The sequence below is a fragment of the Lissotriton helveticus genome, chromosome 8 (genome assembly GCF_964261635.1).
Source record: "Lissotriton helveticus chromosome 8, aLisHel1.1, whole genome shotgun sequence".
Classification (NCBI taxonomy): domain Eukaryota; kingdom Metazoa; phylum Chordata; class Amphibia; order Caudata; family Salamandridae; genus Lissotriton; species Lissotriton helveticus.
In genome coordinates, this window is record NC_136069.1 from 78,606,127 (window position 1) to 78,629,343 (window position 23,217).

Below are 23,217 nucleotides of genomic sequence, written 5' to 3' on the forward strand. Positions count from 1 at the left end.
ATGCGACAGCGATCCTTGCGGTAGCGACACGCTTCTCCGGTGATGCGACGACACACAGCTGCAATGGAAAAACGCTTCTCTGGTGATGCGATGGCGACCCTTGCAGTGCCGACACACTTCTCCGATGAAGCTACGGCAACAGCTGCAAATGAGAAATGCTTCTTCTCGTTGAGTGATTCAGAAAAGGGGGTGGTGATGAACAGAGTGCCTGAATTAAGCAGACCACTCTTACCCAGTCCATAGATCAGGGCTTGATCCATCACCGTTTTTTAGCTCACTGCACCATCCCAGCTCAGAACTTGGCTATATGCAAATTAGTCTGTTCCTGTCCCAGTGCATGATGGGAACAGGACAAACCAAACTACCAAGCCAATTCTTATACTGGGAAGGAAACAAGCTTCCGGGGACCGGTTTCTGCCATTTCAGGCGTCGTCGGCCCGGCTTGCTTGAATCCTGATGGTGCAATGAGCAAGGGACTCACATCTGAGTATACCCTTCCACGCTTATGGTGGACAAAATGATTCAGAAAAGGGGGTGGTGATGAACAGAGTGCCTGAATTAAGCAGACCACTCTTACCCAGTCCAAAGATCCATCACCGTTTTTTAGCTCACTGCACCATCCCAGCTCAGAACCTGGCTACATGCAAGCAGAACACTCCTACCCAGGCAAGCCGGGCCGAAGACGGCTGTAATGCCAGAAACCGGTCCCCGGAAGCTTGTTTCCTTTCCAGTAAAGAATTGGCTTGGTAGTTTGGTCTGCCCTGTTCCCATGATGCACTGGGCCAGGGACAGACTAATTTGCATATAGCCAGGTTCTGAGCTGGGATGGGGCAGTGAGCTACATAACGGTGATGGATCAAGCCCTGATCTTTGGACTGGGTAAGAGTGGTCTGCTTAATTCAGACACTCTGTTCATCACCACCCCCTTTTCTGAATCGTTTTTGGCCACTACAGGTGTGGCAGGGTATACTCAGACATGAGTCCCTTGCTCACTGCTCCATCAGGATTCAAGCAAGCCGGGCCGACGAGGCTGAAATGCCAGAAACCGGTCCCCGGTAGCTTGTCTCCTTTCTGGTGAAGAATTGGCTTGGTAGTTTGGTCTGCCCTGTTCCCATGATGCACTGGGCCAGAGACAGACTAATTTGCATATAGCCAGGTTCTGAGCTGGGATGGGGTAGTGAGCTAAATAACGATGATGGATCAAGCCCTGATCTTTGGACTGGGTAAGAGTGGTCTGCTTAATTCAGACACTCTGTTCATCACCACCCCCTTTTCTGAATCGTTTTTGGCCACTACAGGTGTGGCAGGGTATACTCAGACATGAGTCCCTTGCTCACTGCTCCATCAGGATTCAAGCAAGCCGGGCCGACGAGGCTGAAATGCCAGAAACCGGTCCCCGGTAGCTTGTCTCCTTTCTGGTGAAGAATTGGCTTGGTAGTTTGGTCTGCCCTGTTCCCATGATGCACTTGGCCAGGGACAGATTAATTTCGATATAGCCAGGTTCTGAGCTGGGATGGGGCAGTGAGCTAAATAACGGTGATGGATCAAGCCCTGATCTTTGGACTGGGTAAGAGTGGTCTGCTTAATTCAGACACTCTGTTCATCACCACCCCCTTTTCTGAATCGTTTTTGGCCACTACAGGTGTGGCAGGGTATACTCAGACATGAGTCCCTTGCTCACTGCTCCATCAGGATTCAAGCAAGCCGGGCCGACGAGGCTGAAATGCCAGAAACCGGTCTCCGGTAGCTTGTCTCCTTTCTGGTGAAGAATTGGCTTGGTAGTTTGGTCTGCCCTGTTCCCATGATGCACTGGGCCAGGGACAGACTAATTTGCATATAGCCAGGTTCTGAGCTGGGATGGGGCAGTGAGCTAAATAACGGTGATGGATCAAGCCCTGATCTTTGGACTGGGTAAGAGTGGTCTGCTTAATTCAGACACTCTGTTCATCACCACCCCCTTTTCTGAATCGTTTTTGGCCACTACAGGTGTGGCAGGGTATACTCAGACATGAGTCCCTTGCTCACTGCTCCATCAGGATTCAAGCAAGCCGGGCCGACGAGGCTGAAATGCCAGAAACCGATCCCCGGTAGCTTGTCTCCTTTCTGGTGAAGAATTGGCTTGGTAGTTTGGTCTGCCCTGTTCCCATGATGCACTTGGCCAGGGACAGACTAATTTGCATATAGTCAGGTTCTGAGCTGGGATGGGGCAGTGAGCTAAATAACGGTGATGGATCAAGCCCTGATCTTTGGACTGGGTAAGAGTGGTCTGCTTAATTCAGACACTCTGTTCATCACCACCCCCTTTTCTGAATCGTTTTTGGCCACTACAGGTGTGGCAGGGTATACTCAGACATGAGTCCCTTGCTCACTGCTCCATCAGGATTCAAGCAAGCCGGGCCGACGAGGCTGAAATGCCAGAAACCGGTCCCCGGTAGCTTGTCTCCTTTCTGGTGAAGAATTGGCTTGGTAGTTTGGTCTGCCCTGTTCCCATGATGCACTGGGCCAGGGACAGACTAATTTGCATATAGCCAGGTTCTGAGCTGGGATGGGGCAGTGAGCTAAATAACGGTGATGGATCAAGCCCTGATCTTTGGACTGGGTAAGAGTGGTCTGCTTAATTCAGACACTCTGTTCATCACCACCCCCTTTTCTGAATCGTTTTTGGCCACTACAGGTGTGGCAGGGTATACTCAGACATGAGTCCCTTGCTCACTGCTCCATCAGGATTCAAGCAAGCCGGGCCGACGAGGCTGAAATGCCAGAAACTGGTCCCCGGTAGCTTGTCTCCTTTCTGGTGAAGAATTGGCTTGGTAGTTTGGTCTGCCCTGTTCCCATGATGCACTGGGCCAGGGACAGACTAATTTGCACATAGCCAGGTTCTGAGCTGGGATGGGGCAGTGAGCTAAATAACGGTGATGGATCAAGCCCTGATCGTTGGACTGGGTAAGAGTGGTCTGCTTAATTCAGACACTCTGTTCATCACCACCCCCTTTTCTTAATCTTCTCGTTGAGTGGCGCTTCCAGCTTCCCAACAACACGCAGGCTTCTGCAACCAGAATTCCCAGCAAGGAAATTCAGGGGGGATCTGGTGATGAAGTCTTGTATACCTGAGACTTCAGCAGGAGGCAAGCATAGTTCACGCCCTTGGAGATTCTTCTTCAAGATGGTGAAAGTTGCAAATAAAAGTCTTTCTCCTTTCCTTGGCAATAAAGAAACAACTGCAGGCCAACCCCAGCAATTACAACTGGCACAGGGGAAGTCAAAAACTCCTGCAGTTTCTCTGGTTCTTCTCCTTGGCAAACGGTCCGTCTTAATGTCCAGATGTGATCTAAAGTTCTGGGGTCTGGGTTCCCCTTTTTATACACACAAATCCTTTGTCTCTACGGCAGAGTGTGTCTGTACCTAGTCCAAACCAGTTCTGGGTGCATTCTGCCAGTGCATAACTTCTTTCTATGTCATTGTGGGCCAGGGTTATCAGACGCACCGCACCGCAGGAGGTGGAGCCAGCATTGTGGAAGGCAGGCACAGCCCTATTCAGGCCCAGGTGCTACTCCTCCCACCACTTCCAATGTAGATAGGTCTGTTCAACCTTGTGCTGACTCACCCTGTTCCTGGAGCCACCCCCAGCCCCTGTCACTCACAAACCAGACAAAGAATACACAACCTAAGAGAGGCAGGCTTGGATAGTTAGACAAGAAAATACCTACTTTCTAAAAGTGGTATTTTCAAACACAGAATGGTAAAACTAACTTTACTAAAAGATGTATTTTATCATTCTGAGTTCAGGCGTATCAAATTCGTTTTTCTACCATGTTCCCTGGGTCAGTTAGGATTATAAGATGTTCTAATGAAACTGCCCAATCTGGCCTATGGGGACAGGTAGCCTTGTAACAGTGAAAAACAAAATTGGCTGTAATTCACGATCAGGACATGCTACACACATCAGGTCATGTCCTACCTTTCACATGAATGCACCCTGCCCTAGGGCCTACCTTAGGGGTGTCTCACATGCAGAAAATGGAAGGTTTAGGGACTGGTAGTGGGTGCACTTACCAAGTCAACATGGCAGTACTAGACTGCACACAGGATCTGCAATGGCAAGTATGAGACACACTTTACAAGCTGCTTCTGTGGGTGGCACAATCAGTGCTGCAAGCCCACTAGCAGCATTTGCTCTACAGGCCCTGGGCGCACATGGTGCACTGTACTAGGGTCTGACAAGTAGATCAAATAAGCCAATCATAGAGTCACTAATATATTACAACAATTTACAATAGGGAGCACTAGAACTGTGGCACTGAATAGCAGTGGCAAAGTGCCAAAAGCATCTAAAACCAGCAAAACATATTTAAAACAGAGGAGACAACAGCAATAAATGGAAGGGAGGCTCACGCCAATGGTACCAGATCTTACAGTGGGCCTTCAGCAATGTCTGAAAGCGAAATAATTATGAGATGTAGAAAGATCTTACATCATGGAGCCTAGCGGGGGCTGTGGCTTGTAGTCACACTTTCCGCCAAAGCCAGACGCCCGTTTGGCACCTAGTGATTTCCGTAATCCAGGACCCCAAGGGGTCATAATTATTTCACTTTCAGACATTGATGAAGGCCCACTGTAACCGTAAGTTTTGCGGTATTTATATGTCACAGGTGAGGGTGCACCTAGCATGTGCATACCCCCGTGGCACTCTGGTCCTGAAGAAAGCCTTGCTACTCGCAACCGGAGGCTGAAACATGAAGGCCGTTATTTGCACTTCGGCATTAGGATGTGACTGGTCAATTTATCCAGTTTTTACATCCATTTTTACCACGTTTTAATCTGGCCTTACTTCTCCACCAATAAAAATAGTTGGGATAAGTAAAGGCAATTTTAAATTTTCAATGACTGCACTTCCCAAAAACAAACGCTACGCTGTAACCAGGCGTCGTAGCACACCCGAGAGGCATTCGGCCCCTCGGATGGGATCCCAATGATGAAGCATGTCACCAACTAGGTTGGTGAATGAGGGATCTTCAAAAAAACAGGAGTTACTCCTCATACTAGCTCTGTGTTTGGATTCACTCTTTTGGTGTTTGTTTATCTATTTTAAGGGGACCAAAAGTGGCTCCACTAGTATACCCGTTCTTTCTTTTTGATTCAATATATGTCGGAATCAAATAGTCATCCCATTTGTAGGGAGTAGATTGATTGTCATGAATTTTCTCTTCCTCCCTGTCATCATCCGAGGAGGATGGATTGTTCCCAGGAGGCACTGCGATGCTCGAGTCATTCAAGGAGTTAGCGGTGGGGGTACAGGATGAGGAGTTCTCCGAGATAGAGCATGAGGTGGACGCATGCTTTGGAGATGATGACTTGGGAATCTTTTATAATAGTTCTGAAACATGCCTTGGAGCTATTCAACGAAAGCTAGAGGAACATGAACCATGCATTCTTGGAATAGAGAGCTAATATAATGTTGGAAGTGTTCCACATATTGTTTAGGCTTTTCCATATATTGTTGTTATCCTGGAACATAGTAATCTTCGTAATACTCTCCCTCATTCTTATCCTGATGCTTAACATTCGGTTCAGAAGGGCTATGGGCCGGTCCACATGGACCCTCAGCATCTGAATCATCATCATCAAACAGGAGACTTGGCGTGAGAGGAGAGACCCTACTTGTCGATGTATGCTCTATAACGCAAACATTCTTTTTTTTTTTTATATTTCTTTTTATTAAATATAGTGCATCGACAAAGCAGTTCACATTAAAGAGGAATCAACTCTACAGTATTCTTGCAGGTACATAATCAAACTGATACTGCGTAAAGGTACAATGAAATTACATTATTCAGGGCGAGGGTAAATCATCATCAATAAAACTGCGTGGAGGGTCACAGATATTCCCTCGGAAGATATTCCAAGGGTTCCAAGTCTATTCCCTGAACATACACCAATCTAGGCCTGCTTTCCAGGGCTCTATTCTGGGTGGTTGTGTAGCTCCCCACAATTGCGCAATGTTTCTCTTCGCTAGCATTAGACCCAGGGTGATCCAATGCTTACTCTTACTATTCAGGTCTGTTGGCTCCCATACGTTCAGAAGGCATTTCTTTGCTTCAGGGAGGAGGGCAAGTGCTAGCACTTCACTAAGGATTGTGTATTTTACGCCAGTAGGGCTGAATGCGATCGCACTCCCATTTTATGTGCATAATGCCCTTCCCAGCCACATTGTCGTCTGCACTCTCCGCCCTCCACCCTCCCCATGCCAACCAGACAAGTTCCCGTGATGTATATTCTGTGAAGGATTTTAAATTGCACTAATCTCAGTCTGGCAGAGATTGCCACTTCCCTTGGGGAGGCTACTGCCTCCTGCCACTCTTCGTCATCTAATTCAGTACCATCCCTTTCCCACCTCTCACTTGTTTGCTGTAGGGGGTCCCCCATGTTGTTGATCAGTTTCTTGTCTTTCTAGTCTGTCAGGTAGCCATCCAGCAGTCTGTCTTCAGGGGTTGATGATTCTAGGGGAGAGGAACCTTTTGACAGGTGAGCCTATAGGGTGTGATGGACCTGTAAATATCTGAAATACTCTGAGCCAGGTAGCTCCTGATGTTGCTGCAGGGAGTCAAAAGGCGCCACGTCGCCTTTCACCCATAAGTCTCCAAATTTTGAGATCCTGATTAGATCCCATTTGGCAAACCCTTGGCTGGGAAAGGCAATACGAGTCTTGAAAATCGAGGAAGAAAGCATGCCGAGGCAGGACATCCCCCTGAGCGCATGGAAGAAAGCCATTAATAGACAAGTGCGCAAAACTTCCTTCGACCTTGAGCACAAATCACTTCGCCGAAGCCCGCATTTTGGCCCCACTAAATGACTCGTAGAGGGTAGGAACAGCACAACCCTACCTAAGTGAGTCCCTCACAATTCAGACCCGAAACAACATTTTATACATGAGGCTGACCATGCTGGGGATAGCTGATTTCAATCCCGTTTGGGCCCGAAATGGGGAATCCATAACGTGCAGATTGTGTACCTACAAGAAGGAATCCTGGCTGCACCTTCTCTGTTGCTGCCCAAACCTCAACAACGACCGCCGGCGACTGCTGCGCCCAATTTGCCTCAGCACGAATATTAAGTCTTGTAGCGAAGCATCAGCACTATGTCTGTCTAATACCAGCACAATGATCCTGGCAAGACTGGCGAAATTCATCCACCAAATCAGGCTGGCCCTAAAAGCTGTGGGCCACAGCGGACGGGATCCATTCACGCAGCTCCATTGTCAGTGTCAGTGTCCCATTTGCACGTCCCATCATTTTGAAAAGAGCGAGAAAAGAAGCACTTTCCAGCTTGCTGTATCTCCCTTCAACCTTTGCAGTGGTGGAAGCAGATTGCATTCGAATCAGAGTTTCTGGTCTGAGGTGACAAACATATCTAGATATTTGAAGCAGACTGTAGTGCTTTGTAAGGGGCAACCCTGGGGTGGGGAGAATCCAGAGTATCTTCCAAATATTGCAAAGATATCCAGGACACTTTAGGAGTGATGCCTTTGGGGAGGCTAAGAACAGCAGAATGTTGTCCACATTTAATGAGATGCGATCCTCCCAGTCTGAGGACCAGCGCAGTCCACGTATCACTGTATCCCTATGAATCCATGCAGCCAGCGGTTCCAGGGCTTGGGCAAAGAGGAGTGGAGAAAGAGGGCAGCCTTGGCGAGTCCCCTGACTCAGTTTAAATACTTCAGATTATTTGCAGTTAACCACAACCTGAGCCAGGGGCTCCGAATAGAGGAGTCTGACCCACTTGATGAAGCTCGGTCCAAACCCCATCTTCACAAGGACTGCAAAAAGGTACCGCCATCCAATGGTGTCAAAAGCCATGGTCGCATCTAATTACACCGTTATCACTGCCTCCTGGATGGTGGCTATTCTCCCCAGAACACCATGCACTCTATGTAAGTTCAGAGCGGTGTTTCGGTGTGGCATGAAGCCTGATTGGTCAGAGTGAACCAAACCGCTGATTACTTTGACAAGGCGGTTCGCCAGGAGTTTGGCTAGAATTTTAGGTTCCGCATTGAGTAGGGAGATCAGCCTATAGGAGGTGCAGGTAGTCTTTGGTTTACCCTCCTTATGAATGGTGATCAATGTAGCTATCCTTTGGTTCAGTGGGAGTATACCCAGCTCCCTGCTCTCCGCAAACATGACACGCAAGTGCGCAGCTAGTTTGTCGCTCTCTAGTACGCTCCAGTCTTCTGCAGACATCGTGGGAAGCGCTATGTCCTTAATTAGGGACGGGGAGTCATCTTCAGTATAAGGAGTGCTTGCTCGGTAGACTTCACTATAGTGTGCAGCAAACTGATTTGCAATTGCTTGAGGGTCAGTCATGGACCTGCCATCTTTATCTATCAATTCTGGTACCAGCCTACTGACCCATTCCTTCCAGGTCAAGCCAAGCGATTAGCTTCCCTGCCTTGTCTCCCAGGTCATATATTCTGCGCCGTGTTTCTCTCCCCAGTGTTTTAGCCCTGTCAGTGACCAGCGCTTTATAGTCATCTCTTTTGAGCTGGAATGTGTGCAGTTTCTCCTGAGTAACCTCTACTTCTAAGTTTTCCTCCAGCCAGAGGACTTCATTTTCTGATTCCACAAGCTCTTTAAATCTCTCCTTTCGCGTCCCCGCTATTAGTGACAGTGCCTGCCCCCGTATCACTAATTCAAATGCCTCCCACAGGACCTGGGTGGATTCAACCGACCCTTCGTTGTCTCAGAAGTAGTGGTCATAGGATTGGAGTAGTGCTTTTTGGACTCCTGGGTCTCTGAGATACCACAGATTTATGAAAGCAATTCTACCCACCCTCCTTTGTCCCAGAACTATTTGTGCCCACACCGGGGAGTGGTCGGAGATACCCCTTGCCATATGTCTAATTTCTTGGATATTTGCCGCCTAGGATGCCGGGACTAGGAGATAGTCTATACGGGAAAGGCTGTGATGTGCCGCGGAGTGAAAAGTGTGATACTATCTGGGTGATAAGGTCTCCATATATCCACTAGGCCCAAGGCCTCCAGAAAGTCAGGAAGCCATCAATATGAGGCCACAAGCTCTCTTGGTGGGTATCGGTCTAAGGAACCTGAAACAACTGAATTGAAGGAACCTCCCACAACCAGAAGACCCTCCGGAAGCGAGATTAGTATGGAGCTCAGATCCCTAAATGTACCGCTATGAAGGTCAGGTGGCACATAGACCGACATGAACGTTAGAGTGGTCCCTTCCCATTATCCCGTAATTCCTATGTATCTACCCTGGTCATCTGACCATGTTGAGGATATTGAGAGGGGAAAGGAGTTTCTCAACATTATACCGACTCCCCTGGAGCCAGTGGTGAAACCTCCGTGGGCCACCAACTTGTAGCCCCACCTGTGTAATGCCTTACAGGAGTTACCCACCAGGTGCGTTTCTTGGAGCAGGATGAAGTCTGGGGCTTGTCTTCTAATAAATTGTAGGACCACGTTTGACCTTACCCCAAAGCCTGTTGACATTCCAACTCAATATTTTAACACTTTTGTCCCATTGTGTACTCATTAGACTCTGGGTAAGCCATGGAATCCCCTTGATAAATGCACATTTGTCCTGTCGATTCTATAATAACATACAAAAACTCTGAACCACCAACCCAACAACCCCCCCTCCCTGCTTCCCTGCACTCGGGCCTGAAACTGCCCATTTATAAAACTATGCAGAGTGACTGTAGCCCAACATATGAACAAAAAGTAGAAATGTGGGGGATATGGTGCTCATTCCCTCCCTTTACTACCACAATGGAGGTGCACCCTGAGATGGGCCGAGTCACAGGATTAATACCCCTTTACAATGTAAGGCGACCCTTATCAGCCAGAGTCTGTCATTGTTCCTTTTTACCTGTTCCTGACGCAGATATGAACACAGCACAATGGGGGGGAGGGGAGAAGAGTTCTTACAGTTCCTTAGCGTGGGCCCACTCTCACAACTAGACCCCTGACCGGCCACTATGTCTGCGGAGATTATTTTCATCTGCTCCTGTCCGACTCTCCAACCACTCGACAGCGGACTCTGGGTAATCAAAGAAACAGGCTTTTCCATCTGCTTCCACCCGGAGCCAAGCCGGGGACAGCATTGCATACTTCATACCTTTTTTTCTGAGCTTCTTTTTGATAGCAAGAAAAGATCGCCTCTGTTTCAGTACCGCTTGTGTGAAGTCCGGGAAGAAGGTGATTTCAGCATTTTCGTAGCAGAGCAGCGGGGCTACCCTGGCGTTTTGTAGTATCACATCCCTGTCACGGTAGTTGAGTACCCTAGCCAATATCGGACAAGGGGGGGTCCCCGGTTTCAGCCGACCCCCATGAACTCTATGTGCACTTTCAATTACAAAAAACTTTCCCAGGCCTTTGGGTTGCAGATGGTTAAGGATACGGTCTTCCACAAAAATGTTTTGCATTTGCCCTTCTGCTCTCTGTGGCACTCCCAGAATGCGTACGTTGTTCCTCCTGAGATGTCCCTCATAATCATCTAGCTTACTTTCGGCGAATTTCCGTAAAGTTTGCAGTTCTCGAATTTTGCTTTGTAGGTGGGAGGTGTCATCCACGAAGCTTGCCATTTTAATCTCTATTTGTTTGACCCTTCCATTGATTTTTGTGAGGTCAGCCCTAATGAGAGTCACTTCGGATGAGATTGTGTCCATTTTCTGCTCCAGTGACGTTTTGACCTGTTATTGCTGCCATGACATCTTTCAGGGTGAATTCCGGTTAGGTCCCCCTCTGGTCTTCCCGTTGATTTGTCCCTGGATTGTTGGTCTTGGAGCGTCTCCTTAGGGAGCGTGTAGCGATCCATTTTTTTTTTTTTTAGTTAACTTGGGGCCCCTCGTGGACGACATCCTGGCCCTCTCAGAATGGTTCCTGCTGCCCTGTAGGGCGGCAATATAAGTTAGGTCCAACCGCTGCTCTCCCCAAGTGTGAATGTGAGGTAGTGTATCTCTCCTTCTGGGTCCCAGTCCCACAAGTGTTACAATTTTGTGGGCCTGGGGGAGGGGGAAAAGAAATGTAGATAGCAGCCAACAACAGAATTGCTGCCGATGGTGCTTGATAGGCGGGAGGGGCTGCTCCCACGGCCACAATAATGTCCGCCCACCGCTGCTACGGTTCCTGCCTCTCCCTTGATGGCGCCCACAGAGCTCCTGCCACTACTCCCCACGTTGCAGAGGAGCCTGCCAACCGCTTGTGGCATGTACAGTAGGGGTCTGCCTCTGCCGCCCGACAGCACTCAGGTCTAAGCCACTTGCGGGGGTCTATCTTACTCCCTATGAGCCTGATACAGAGTTGCTGCAGTTACAGGCACATTTTGGCTCGGGCGTTGCCAGTATGCCGTAGAAGTACTGGCGGAGCCTAGACAGGATTGCTGGGGGGGGGGGGGGGCTCTCCGCCTCAACACAATCTTCCACCCCTGCAGCTGCATTTCCCCCTCCTGTGCCGTGACACCTCGATGCAGTACGACAGCGTTGCAGTACAGGAATACCTCTTCCGGGCCGCCCCCACCTCCGCCGGCGATTTACTGCTGGTCGCAAGCCCGGTGCCTCTCTGCTGCCTCTGGCCTGGCGCTGTTACTTGGCTTGTGGTCCTTCGGTATCAATGTTGTCATCCTCGAAGGTCCAGGCCAAGAACCCGGGCTCGTGCCAGACCCCTTCCGCGATGTGCTGCTGTGCCCTTGGCTGCAGTGTTCACTCCAGTGCCCGGCTTGGGTGCCAGTGTAAGCCAAAATTCTGCACAATCGTAACCCCGGCTATGGGAGTCCCTCAGTCTCGATTCTTTCGGCGCTGAGGTTGGTACACCTTCCGACAGTTAATTTGCCCCTCAGGGGCCGGATTCATGTGGCGGATTGTCGTGAGGGAGTCAGGTAGGACGGAGCAGCTCTAGCTTGCAGCCATTGCACTATGCAGCATAGCCATGCCCCTGACGCAAACATTCTTCAGATAGTATATCCCTCATTGACAGCAACAAAGACAAGTCATCGTCGACTCCGTGCTTATATTTAAGGACAGCGGAAGCTTTTTTTCCGGTGGTTTTACCGTTAACAACTTTGCTTTCGTTGACGGCTTGTGTACGAGTGGTGTCCTTGTCAACAGTGTCTTTGCCAACAGGATTGTTGTCGAAGGTGTCATCGCAGTGATTGTTGTCAACGTGTCAGCGTTATGCTCCTCGTTGTCGCTGTTATTATCGATGCCGCCAGTCTAGATTTTATTAAAAGGTCTAAGGAGGATTTTTATAAGCGTAAAGCCAAGTTGGAGGACGGAGTGGTAGGCTCTGGCCTCGCAGTTTCTGAGAAGATTTTTTCAGTTTTTCTCCCTGTGGGAACTGTCTCTTTAAGAATCATGATGAGTCTTATCTAAAGCATTCCTAGGAGTCTACCTTTCCCTTTTTCGTGACCTTTCTAGAAAGTGAGTTGATTCCTCATCATCCTTCTCCTCAGAAAGAACAGACTTTCTTGTTTCCAATTTCCGCAGCCATAAGGGAAGCATCCATTCCCTTTCCTTAAGAGTTTTGGAGGAAAATGTGCATCAGATTATACAATCTTTTCACTTATGGGTAGGGTGTAGGCAGTAGATACACTCCTTGTGTGGGTCTTCAGAATTAAGTTACTTTTTCCTAGAAGTTACACAGGGTCTGAGAAGTCCTTTCTTTAATGGCTCTGACATTTTAATAGTCAGTATCCATAGTTGTAAGTTAAAGTTGTTGAAGAACTGGGCAGAGCTCAGGGAGGCTCCCTTCACACGAGGCACGGTAGAAAATCTGATGGAAGAGGACTATATGGGGAGTGTACTAGAGGGTGCGGTCTCTCAACAGATTGGCCGAAGTTCAGTTCCTTAAAAATATTGTGGATAAATAAATATAATTAATGTATTTTAGCCACTATAGGCTATGTGTACTTTATTGTATTGCTGTAGAGGCACTGTGGGACTTCCACTTAGACAACAGGGAAGGCTTCATTATCCAAAGAAAAGAAAAAGAAACTGCAGATTGCATCGGATACAATTATCCAAGAAGAGACCAGCTGGAGACGACTCAGAAAGAGGTGTGTAGAGCTAAGATTTACTAAGATTTTCAGTAGCCTAAGTTTCAGATGAGCTTCAAGCAGGAGAAGGAATTATTTACCTGTAACTAGTTCTCAAGTATTGGTAAACTTCATAGATTCACATGCTTGAATCATTCCCGGTCGTTGAAATGGGAGTTAGATGGTACAATCAGAAGAGCAGTGAAATGTTAAACAAATCTTGGGAAGGCCATAAAGTCTTCACTTTGATGTCATATCTCTATCAATTAAAATAAACCAAACTCCAATCAATCAGGTTGCAGCATCCTCTAGAATACTCCCCACAAGGGCTTCTGTCTCTCAAATTATCAGAGCAAGTGTGAATATGTATTAGTACCAAAGAGATGGTGAGGCTCTCAGGGGAGGAGGGTGGGTAGCATTTGAATCAATCTATAGAGGATACCAATACTGTAGAACTAGAATTATAGGTAAATAACCAGTATTGGATCTTTCGTAGATCCACATGCTTGAATCAGAATAAATAGCAGGTAATAAAACATATATGAATATTAAAATATCTGTACGTATACATAAAAATATACACACGCACACAATTTAATTATGTACAATATATTAGTGGATGGTGGGGTATAACTTACAATGAGAGCTCACCTTTACTGAAAAAGATGATGTAACACCGCCTAACCCACGGTCGCATCTCAGATGAGTGTGGACTCCAAGCAGTAGGGCTGCCTAAAAGTGTGTCCATTTTTCCAGGTTGCAGCTCTGCAGGTATCTTGTATAGACACACTGGCAAACAAAGCTGTTCAAGTCGATACACTTCTAGGAGAATGAGCTCGCACTTTAACCTGTCAAGGTGTGCCAACATTTTGATGACAGAAATGTATGGCATTTGCTATCCACCTTGCCATACTTTGTTTAGGCAGTGGATAACCTTTCCTAGCAGTACTGTACACTTAGCAAGTGATTTGATTTACAGAAATGTTTTGTCCTATCAAGGTAAAACTTTAAAATATTTTAGCATCCAAGGAATCTAATTTTCTCTCTACTACAACTTTTGGATCTGGACAAAATGTCTTTAAGACTATCAGTTCCTTTAAATGGAAGTTTGATGGTATCTTCAGAAAGAATTTGGTATTTGTTCACAGAATCACTATTACTCATGAACTGTAGAAAGGGTTCCTGAATGGTGAATGCCTGTATTTCAGCTACTCTTCTTGCTGATGTTAGTACCATTAGGAGTGCCATTTGCCAAGAAAGAAATGTAATGTCCGCTTTGCGTATAGGCTCAAATGGGCCCTTCAATAATTATGAGAGTACTGTATTAAATAGCCAGAGCAGAGGATGACGTTTTACTGGTGGATAAGCCCTTTCAGATGTCTATAATGAGACAGCTAGACCATAACAATGGTGACGTTGATGATCTTATGATGCTCAATATGGCTGCTAAGTGTATATTAATGCAGCATGAGCGGGACCTGCCTGTGTCATATGCAACAAGTAAGGAAGAATGTCCTCAGGTGTATATGACATAGGGTGTAAGCTTGACCTTTGGCACCAGATACAAAACCCCTTTCATTTAAGACTATAGGTTTTATTTCTATTATCTGCTCTAGCTCTCGTTAGAATATCCTTGTATTCTCTAGGGATGTCCAAAAGTACAAACTCAATGAATTCAGGAGCCAAGCTGATAAGCGTAAGGATCTCGGTTCCGGATGAAGTACTTGGCCGTGGTTCACAGTCAACATAGACAGAAGTGGTTGTAGTTGGATGGGCTGTCTCTCTAATTACAGAAGTAGCTCTGTAAACCAATGTTGCCTTGGTCATCTTGGAACTATAAGAAATATCCTGCAGGGCTCAGTCTTCATCTTTCTAAAAAATCCTTGTGGGGAGAGTAGTCGGAGGAAAAGCGTAGGTAAAAATTCCTGACCATGCCATCAAAAACGCATTCCCCAACAACCCAGGTTGTGGATGCCAGCCTGCATAGAATTAGCATTTCCAATTTCGGGAGGTTGTGCACAGGTCTAATTTGGCATGCCCCATTCATGAAAAATTACATGACTGATCTCTCATTCATGGCAGTTGTTGATCATCCTGCTAGTGTGTCCGCTATGAAATTTTGCTTCCCAAGCACATGGTCAACTTTCAGGTTTATCTGGTCACTAATTGGCCACTCCAATATTCTCTGTGTTTCTTGGGACAGCGCTTGGGATCTTGAACCCCTTGCTTGTTGATACAATGCACAGCTGTGGTGTGGCCTGTGTGGATGAACACGCTGCTGATCCTGGTATTCTAGGCAGAAAATCTTGTAAGATCTTGTAAAGCTAGGTGTCCCGTTTGAATTCCAGCAGGTTGATTTTCAGAAGTAACTGAGATGTTTCCTATATGCTGCTAACTTGCAAATCTTGGAGATGAGCTTCCCAACCCACAAAGGTAGCATCTGTTGTAATTTCAAATCGGGAAACTTGAGGTATGAAAGATAGGCCTGTGGAGAGCTTGGTCTCTTGAATCCACCAAGAAAGTGCCATACATATTCCTAGAGTGACAAATTATATTGTCGAAATATTCTTGCATTTGGATCCATTGTCAGTCGAGTTCTTCTACCAATTACCACATTAGAAGGTGTTAAAATGGTACCAAAGGAAAGGTATGGGGACATCATCCCTAGCAGGCGAACTGGAAGTGACTTTTTTCCTTGTACTACACGGGCCAAGTGCATCAATTTTGTTCATCTTTCTGATGTTGGCTATGCCTAATCCTGCACTGTATCCAGTGTAGCCCCCCCAGGAATGTTATTTTTGTGGACTGTTAAAGGGCTGATTTTTGTGGGTTCAACTAAAGGCCTAATTTGTTGAAAAGACGTAAGCATGATGGTTGAACTTTTTGCAGAATGATGGGAAGGTGCTTAGACCAACCAATCGTTGAGTTATGAAAATACTTGGTGGTATTCCTGTTTTAGGAATGCAGCTACTGGAGCCAGGCACTTTGTGAAAATACAGGGAGCTGATTAGAGGCCAACTGGGAGAACTTTGAACTGATAATTGTTGCTCCCTATTATGAACCGTAAAGATTTTCGAGAGCATGGATGAACTTGAGAATGGAAGAAAGCATTTTGGAGAGCTAATGTAGTCATATAATCTCCATGGTTCAGAAGTTGAAGGATGTCCTGAATTTTGACCATGTAAAATGTCTGTTTTCTTAGATATTTGTTTAATTTTCTCAAATCCGAATGGGTCTCTATTCCTCTGACTTCTTTCTAATAAAGAGGAAACAGGAGCAGAAACCGCTTCCCTTTTGGTTTCCAGGGATTCGTTACATGACCCCTTTGCTGAACATCGTCTGGACTTCTAATCTTAGAAGATGCAGATGTTTTTGAGGGGACTCCAGGGGTGGGGTATGAGTTGGTTTTGAATGAACTCAAGTGTCCGATGTAATTAGGTCCAACACCTATTGGTCTGTTATTCTCTCCACTTGGATATCTGATTGGATATTTTGCCTCTGAAGAATTCTGGAGGAGCTGGAGCTGTAGCCGGTGTTTGTATTCTGCCACTGTCGCCTTCCTGTGTCCTTTCCTTGTGGACCCAGCTTTCGTCTCTGGGTTTGCATTGTGTGGTGCTGCTCAAGGAGCTTGTCGCTGCTGATGGTACGGTAAAACTGCTGCGATCCAGGTTGGTAGGTTTGATCCATGTATGGTTGGTAACCTCCTCCATAAGAAAATTGTCCTCGTGCTCCACGAAAAGGAATTTTTCTATATTACAGAGTACCCAAATGTAGCTGTATCCATTTTATAGATTGTAGAGCCTTGTCAATATGTTTACCAAAGTGAGCTTCACCATCATATGGGAGGTTTAAAATTTTGCTCAGCACTTCTGGTCTGAAAAAAGTGGCCTTCAACCATTCCTGAGCCTCCATAGGACTGCTGCTCCTGCTAGCTGTCTGAAGCCTGTAGACGCAATGTCCGTATCGCAGTCAATTTTCAAGGAGGCTCGTTCTCCTTTTTGCAGGATTTTTTGGTCCTCTGCTTTGACATCATCTGGCAGATATGTATGTGGTGCCATGTCAGACAGCATCTATTGGTTATATTGTCCAAGTACTGCCAATGAATTAGCTGCTCGCACTTCCAACGCCGACATGGAGGAAAAAAGTTTACTGATGATGTTCAGGCGTCTTCCCTCCCTATCAATTGGTGCGGATATTAATGCTGATGGATTTTTTTGAAAGGTGCTGGGCCGCTTGGGTTACAACGGAGTCAGGTTTTGGGTGTCCAAACAGGCAAGCTGAAGTATTTTCCATGGCCTTATACTTTTTGTTTAGACTTGGCAACACTGCCTCTAGTGTTGCCGGATTTTTCATGGTTTTAATATTTTCCTCTCATATATAATCCACAATAGGGATAGCTCTGATGGTCTTACAAGATGTTTCTTTGAAGTCATATAAGAGACAGTCTGATTGATTTGTGGTCATTGGAAGGTCACATTTCTTTGCCGTTTTTTCCAGATTATGAAATCCTCCTATATCCATAGGAGGAGAATCTGAAGGTGGTGGTATTGGAGATCATGGAGCCGGAATTAGATAATCATCCCACTCAGTATGTACATCTCTAAGTTCCCCTTTTGCTCCGTTTTCATTTGAAGACATACTATCATCCGCTGGGTTGCTTTTGGATTGAGGTTTATGTTTTTTAGTGCCAGCTGCTGGATTATTGTGTGGTGTTTGCAGAGTGGAAGGATGTACTTCCAGTGTTTGAGGAGGCGCTGTGACCTGTCTAGGTGGGGCTGTTGTAGATTGGAAGCACTTGTATTTGTCTGTGAGCATCATTTGTAAATCCGACACTAATGCTTTTGGCACCCATACTACATCCTCTTGGAACCGAAGCTGCGGTTATGGCAGGAACTGCTCTGTGTAATGTAGTCCCTCTTGTTGAGTAGGATAATATTCCTGACCATAATACTCCTCTTCTTCGTCGTCATCCTGCTGATACTTCATGTGCATTTCCGATAGACTAGGTGTGTCACCAAATGTATCATCATCGTCCAACTCATCCTCATCCAATAGGTGACTAGGTGGCAAGGGGGATACTTTTCTTGGAAATGTATACTCCGGCATTAAAGACACCCTTTTCTCGCTTGTTTTTCTTTTTTTCTCTCATCGACGACTTCCTTGTCGATGTCGTTGACGATGGTGTGATCCGCACTGTAGACTGTATTGGTTTCACCATCTACAGTGTTGCCACCAAAGAGGCAGAAACTAACTTGATCGTCGATGGGATGGGCGTTGTTGACTGTGTCATCATAGGTGAATTATGAGCACCATCGTCATAGTGGTCGATGGTGTTGCAGTCGTCAATGGCGTTGTAGACTATTTCTTAGTTGATGGTGCTCTTGTCAATGATTTCTCCGTCGACGGTGCCAAAGGTGGTTTCTCGAACTTGTGAAAAACCGGAGGGGATGGTGGGGAAGGTTGTGACTTAGATTCCCCACTGTTCCCTGCGTACTAGTCCTGCTGCCTTCTGATTCAGCTTTCAGCGCAGGGACGCCCCTTTGTTGGGGCAGCTGTGCGCTCTACAAAATTACCTAACATAACATTTTCCTAAGGATCATGCATCTTATGTTTTTGAAAATGCTTATCAGAGGGCTTTGCTCCTTAAAAGACCCATGGTGAGTATTTTCTTTTAGACTGTTTTGAGGTTAATGAGGTGACTCAACTTCTGACCTCTCCTTTTTTTAATCCCCTTTGTCGATGGGGAAGAGTTCTCATCAACCTCCCCAGAAACCATGTTCTCCTTGGCTTTTAGCTTTGGAAGCCGTAGCAATAAACTACTCTCTGTCTTTTAAGGTGTTTGATAAAAAAGTACGGTGGATCATGTAATCCTTTATCTTGTGAGATAGATAGAGGCAGTATATGCAGTCCCGTTGTAAATCCTCAGAATGCAGCCTCTTCTTTCCAGAAGTTCCACATGGTCTGAAAAGACCTCTATGAGCCAGTTCTGACACTGTAGTCAGTCAGATGTGTTCAGCAGATGTTAGCTGGTGATAATATATATATAATAATCCCTCTAAAGATTCAGAAGTAGGTTGAACTGAGCACAGCTCAAGGGAGACTCCCGCACACAACATGCAGTAGAAAATCTAAGAGACAGAAGCCTCTCAGGGGAGGGTCGTAGAGGGTGCTGCAACCCGATTGATTGGAATTTGGTCTCTTTTAAATGATAGAGGTTATGATAATAAAGTGAAGGCTTTTTGGCCTTCCCAAGCTATGTTTAACATTACTAGTTGCACCATGGGGCTCCCACTTCCATGACTGGAAATGTTTCCAGCATGTGAATCTCTGAAAGATCCAATATTGGAGAAAGAAAATTCGCAGGGAGATCCACAATTTTACTCCAAAAAAGGACTTAGCCCTACCAAACCCTCTATTTGAAGAAATACTACTTGCAAACCCTGCGCCCAACCCTAGATGGCAGGATTGTGAAAACCATGCGATCTGCAGCAGCACATGCTGCAGACTGTAAATTGAAATGAAATGAAATGAAAAATTGCATTTGTATAGCGCATAACTGCCCTAGGGCCTCGCAGCGCTTGAAGATAAAATGGTTTAGCGCAGGCTCGGGGCAGATCAGCAGGATTTAGCAAACAAATGCGTTTTCAAGGCCTTTCTGAATGAGAGGAGGTTGCTATTTCCTCGGATGGCAAAGGGGAGGGCATTCCAAAGTCTGGTCGCCGAATGGGAAAAAGAGCGGCCACCCCAACGGGCTTTGTTAATTTTAGAGGAGGTGGCCAGCTGCAAGGTACCAGACCGAAGGGGGCGTGCTGGGACATAAGGCGTGACCAAAGGGTGCAGAATCGCTGGGCCTACACGGTGAAAGGATTTGTGCATAATGCACAAAGCTTTAAACTGCACTCTGGCAGCCATTGGGAGCCAGTGGAGGTCTTTCAGAGCCTTCCTCGCCGACTGCCGACGGGAGAGATTGAACAGTAGGCGGGCCGCACTGTTTTGTGTGACCTGAAGCCTCTGCAGTACCGAAGCCGGTGCTCCTAGGTAGAGAGCATTCCCATAATCCAGGCGAGAGAGAATCAGGGCCTGGACCATGGTCCTCCTCACCTGGAAAGGGAGCAAAGGGAGCACCCGCCGGAGCATCCTCATTAGTCCAAAGCAAGTGGCGGCAGTCTTAGTAGCCTGGACCGAGAAATCAAGGGCGGTGTCAAGCCAGATCCCGAGGCTCTTTATCTGGGACTTGGGGGCAGGAGGAGCGCCAAGACATGGTGGCCAGACGGGTGCAAGAGCAGACGGGGAGGGATTTCCGAGTAGAATGATGTCTGTCTTCTCCCCGTTAAGCTTCAAACAGGAGGCTTGCATCCATCTGGCAACAGCCTCTAGACAGGGGCCTAAGGTGTCGGATGATCCATCTGCGTGGTCTAACGAGACCACAAGCTGCGTGTCATCCGCGTAGGTGACTATACGCACACCAAAGGGATGGACTATCCTGTCCAGAGGTTCCATGTAGGCGTTAAAGAGGGTCGGGCTCAGGGAGGAGCCCTGAGGGACCCCACACACAATTACGCTTTGTTTATCTACTGCTGTTACATTTCATAGAAGCAGCAGTTAGACAAGTGCAGAAAAGGAGAGGTCCTTTTTTACTCATTAAGTGTAATCCATCTTGATTCGTGCTACATTCGAATCAGCAGGACACAAGACCAAGGGTATTTTACCAGTGCCATGACAACCACTAGTCTTTAGATTGCAACATGGCTGACCAAGTTAATCTTTTCACTGAACGAGGAAAGTGGAGCTAACTGGCATCGCAGGGTACCTTCTGGCTCGACCTGTAACAATTCATCACTTCCCGGGATCTACTCGTTTACAGACTTATTTTGGGGAAGCAATATGGAATATTCTGATTACCCTAAAACAGTGCTCCCCAAAGCTTTTAGAACCACAACCTTATTTTTTAGAACAGACTTTCGGGACCCGACCAGGTTAAAAGGACATGAGGCAGGGTGATTTTTTTTTAATGTACTAACAGCAATTGTTTGTAAACGTTGCAACCTTGATCCATGCCATTTGATATTGGGGTGTGGCCAAAACATTGATCTGCCCATAAAAGTGGCCGATGGTGACCTACACTGGAGTCCGGAGCTGGGACACCTAAGAGTAGGGTGCTGGCCTATGACAGCTGTTCACTAAAATCACAAGACTTCGAAAATCTTGGTGTTGATACCAGTCATTTTACAAAATTTGATAAACATCTTCGGCAGCAGAATATGTAATAAGGCCTTGTATCTATTTGTGTGCTAAGCACAGGAGATTAAATGATTTGCCTTGATTAAAAGATGTTGATTCAATGTCTGGAGTCTAACCTGGTTCCCAAGATCCAAAGTATGCAGCTCTGGAACTTAGGTCACATTCACATGTCTTCACTTATGAGTGTAAGACATATACAAGTGGAATTTTTGTGTATGATCCTGTATAGAGCATATTCTCTGTTGAAATAGCTTTGTGAAGTAAACAAAAGTGCTGCAATAAATACTAGAAGGTTACTTGCATATTTTTGTTTAAAAACTGGACTTAGGGACACTGTTCAGCACCTTTGCACTAATCAGAAACATCATTAAGCATTTTGAATATTACATAAAGACTAGGACTTTCATGACCCAACAAACTCTGACTTGCGACTCACCAGTGGGATCTGTCCCACACTTTGGGAAATGCTGCTCTGGAGAGCAGAGGACTGCCAGATGTCTAGAAAATCAGCTTTCAATTGTTTTTATTGATTCTTCAGACCTTTCTCCTTTAGGTCTGGCAGTATTTTAGTAAAAAAAAAAATAATAATATATATATATATATATATATATATATATATATATATATATATATATATATATATCTGTTTAAAGTCTATAAAGTACGCTTGCTCTCAGAATCACAGACCCAAAAGCCACACTACAATAATTATGCATTTATTTATGTGATTATGTACTTTGACACTATACATATATTCTACAGAAAAATAAGGGATACGCGAGTAGTCTCCCTTAGGAATGCATAATTATTGTAGTGTTAGTTTTTGATTCATTACAGGATGTATTGTATAAATATATTGGTTTTTCATTACATTTTGCAATTGTGAATAATGGCCGGTCGGCACTAAAGCAGCCACTTTCTAGGTCCATGGCACGCCACAGTATTTATGTTTGTCAGTATGGGTGTCATGGTACACGTGATCAACCCTTTGGCGAAATGCGTTGTGTACTAAAAAGCAGTTCCACGACTACTCCTTTGGGTCTGTGATTCCTGAGAGTGAGCGTACTTTATAGACTTTATAAAGATTGAAATTGCCGGTTATCTCCGCCGGCGTGCATGCCAACCTCCATGGGTTTTTGGAAGTCCAGAAGGAGGTATTGTTACAATGATTGATATATATATATATATATTCATTCACTTACAAAACCAAAGGTTACAGGGACGTTATAGTTAGGAAATAGATTTTGAAAAATCTTAGAACTGCAAAAACCCAAAGGTTACAGGGTTGTTATAGTTCGCAAATAGAATTTTTAAAAAACCTTAGAATTTCACTGAAAAAAAAGGTTACAGGGACATTATAGTTATGCTCTGGTTTCACTCATACAAAACCAGTGAAAATCAGCTGTTGCATCATTGCAAGCAATTACAGATTTCCCCCCCCCTTTTTTTTAACCCACATAAGGATATTTTGCTGCAATCAGAGCAATTACAGCGTCAGCACAAACAACCATGATTTTTTCTTTGTGCAGCACTTTACCTGCTTGTCAGTTGCTGAAGTGAATTTTCCAATGATTGGGTTGGATAAGGTGATTGTGTAGGTCAGTGTTCGCTGCTGGTTACCACCAGGCTCTTTCTGCCAAGGTGTGGCTTCTAAATCTGTCCATAAAATATAAACACGCACACATAAGATTACATCGAAGATTAATGATATGGTTAATATTATACAAATTACCACTTTGCAAAATTAAGCCAACCATGGAAATCGGTATGAATGTGGTCAATTGAAAAAGTTACTTACCTTAGTTAATGATCTTTCTGGTGAATACTTTTTCTAACCACAGATTCTTTACCTTGTGAATATTCTCCAGCCGTCAGACTGGATCCAGAAACTTTAAAGCAGTTCTCCTGCACACCTGTAGGTGGGCCGGT

General features: G+C 45.8%; 1 protein-coding gene across 3 annotated transcripts in view; it reads right to left on the reverse strand.

Moving 5' to 3' along the window:
* The window catches only part of GRAMD1C (GRAM domain containing 1C), a 1,372,139-nt gene that overhangs the window by 371,974 nt on the left and 976,948 nt on the right, over window positions 1-23,217 (reverse strand). For all 3 annotated transcript variants that reach the window (XM_078656659.1, XM_078656660.1, XM_078656661.1), the window contains exon 11: window positions 22,826-22,944. In XM_078656659.1, the coding sequence (XP_078512785.1) occupies window positions 22,826-22,944 (119 nt within the window). The remainder of the gene's footprint in view (window positions 1-22,825; window positions 22,945-23,217) is intronic.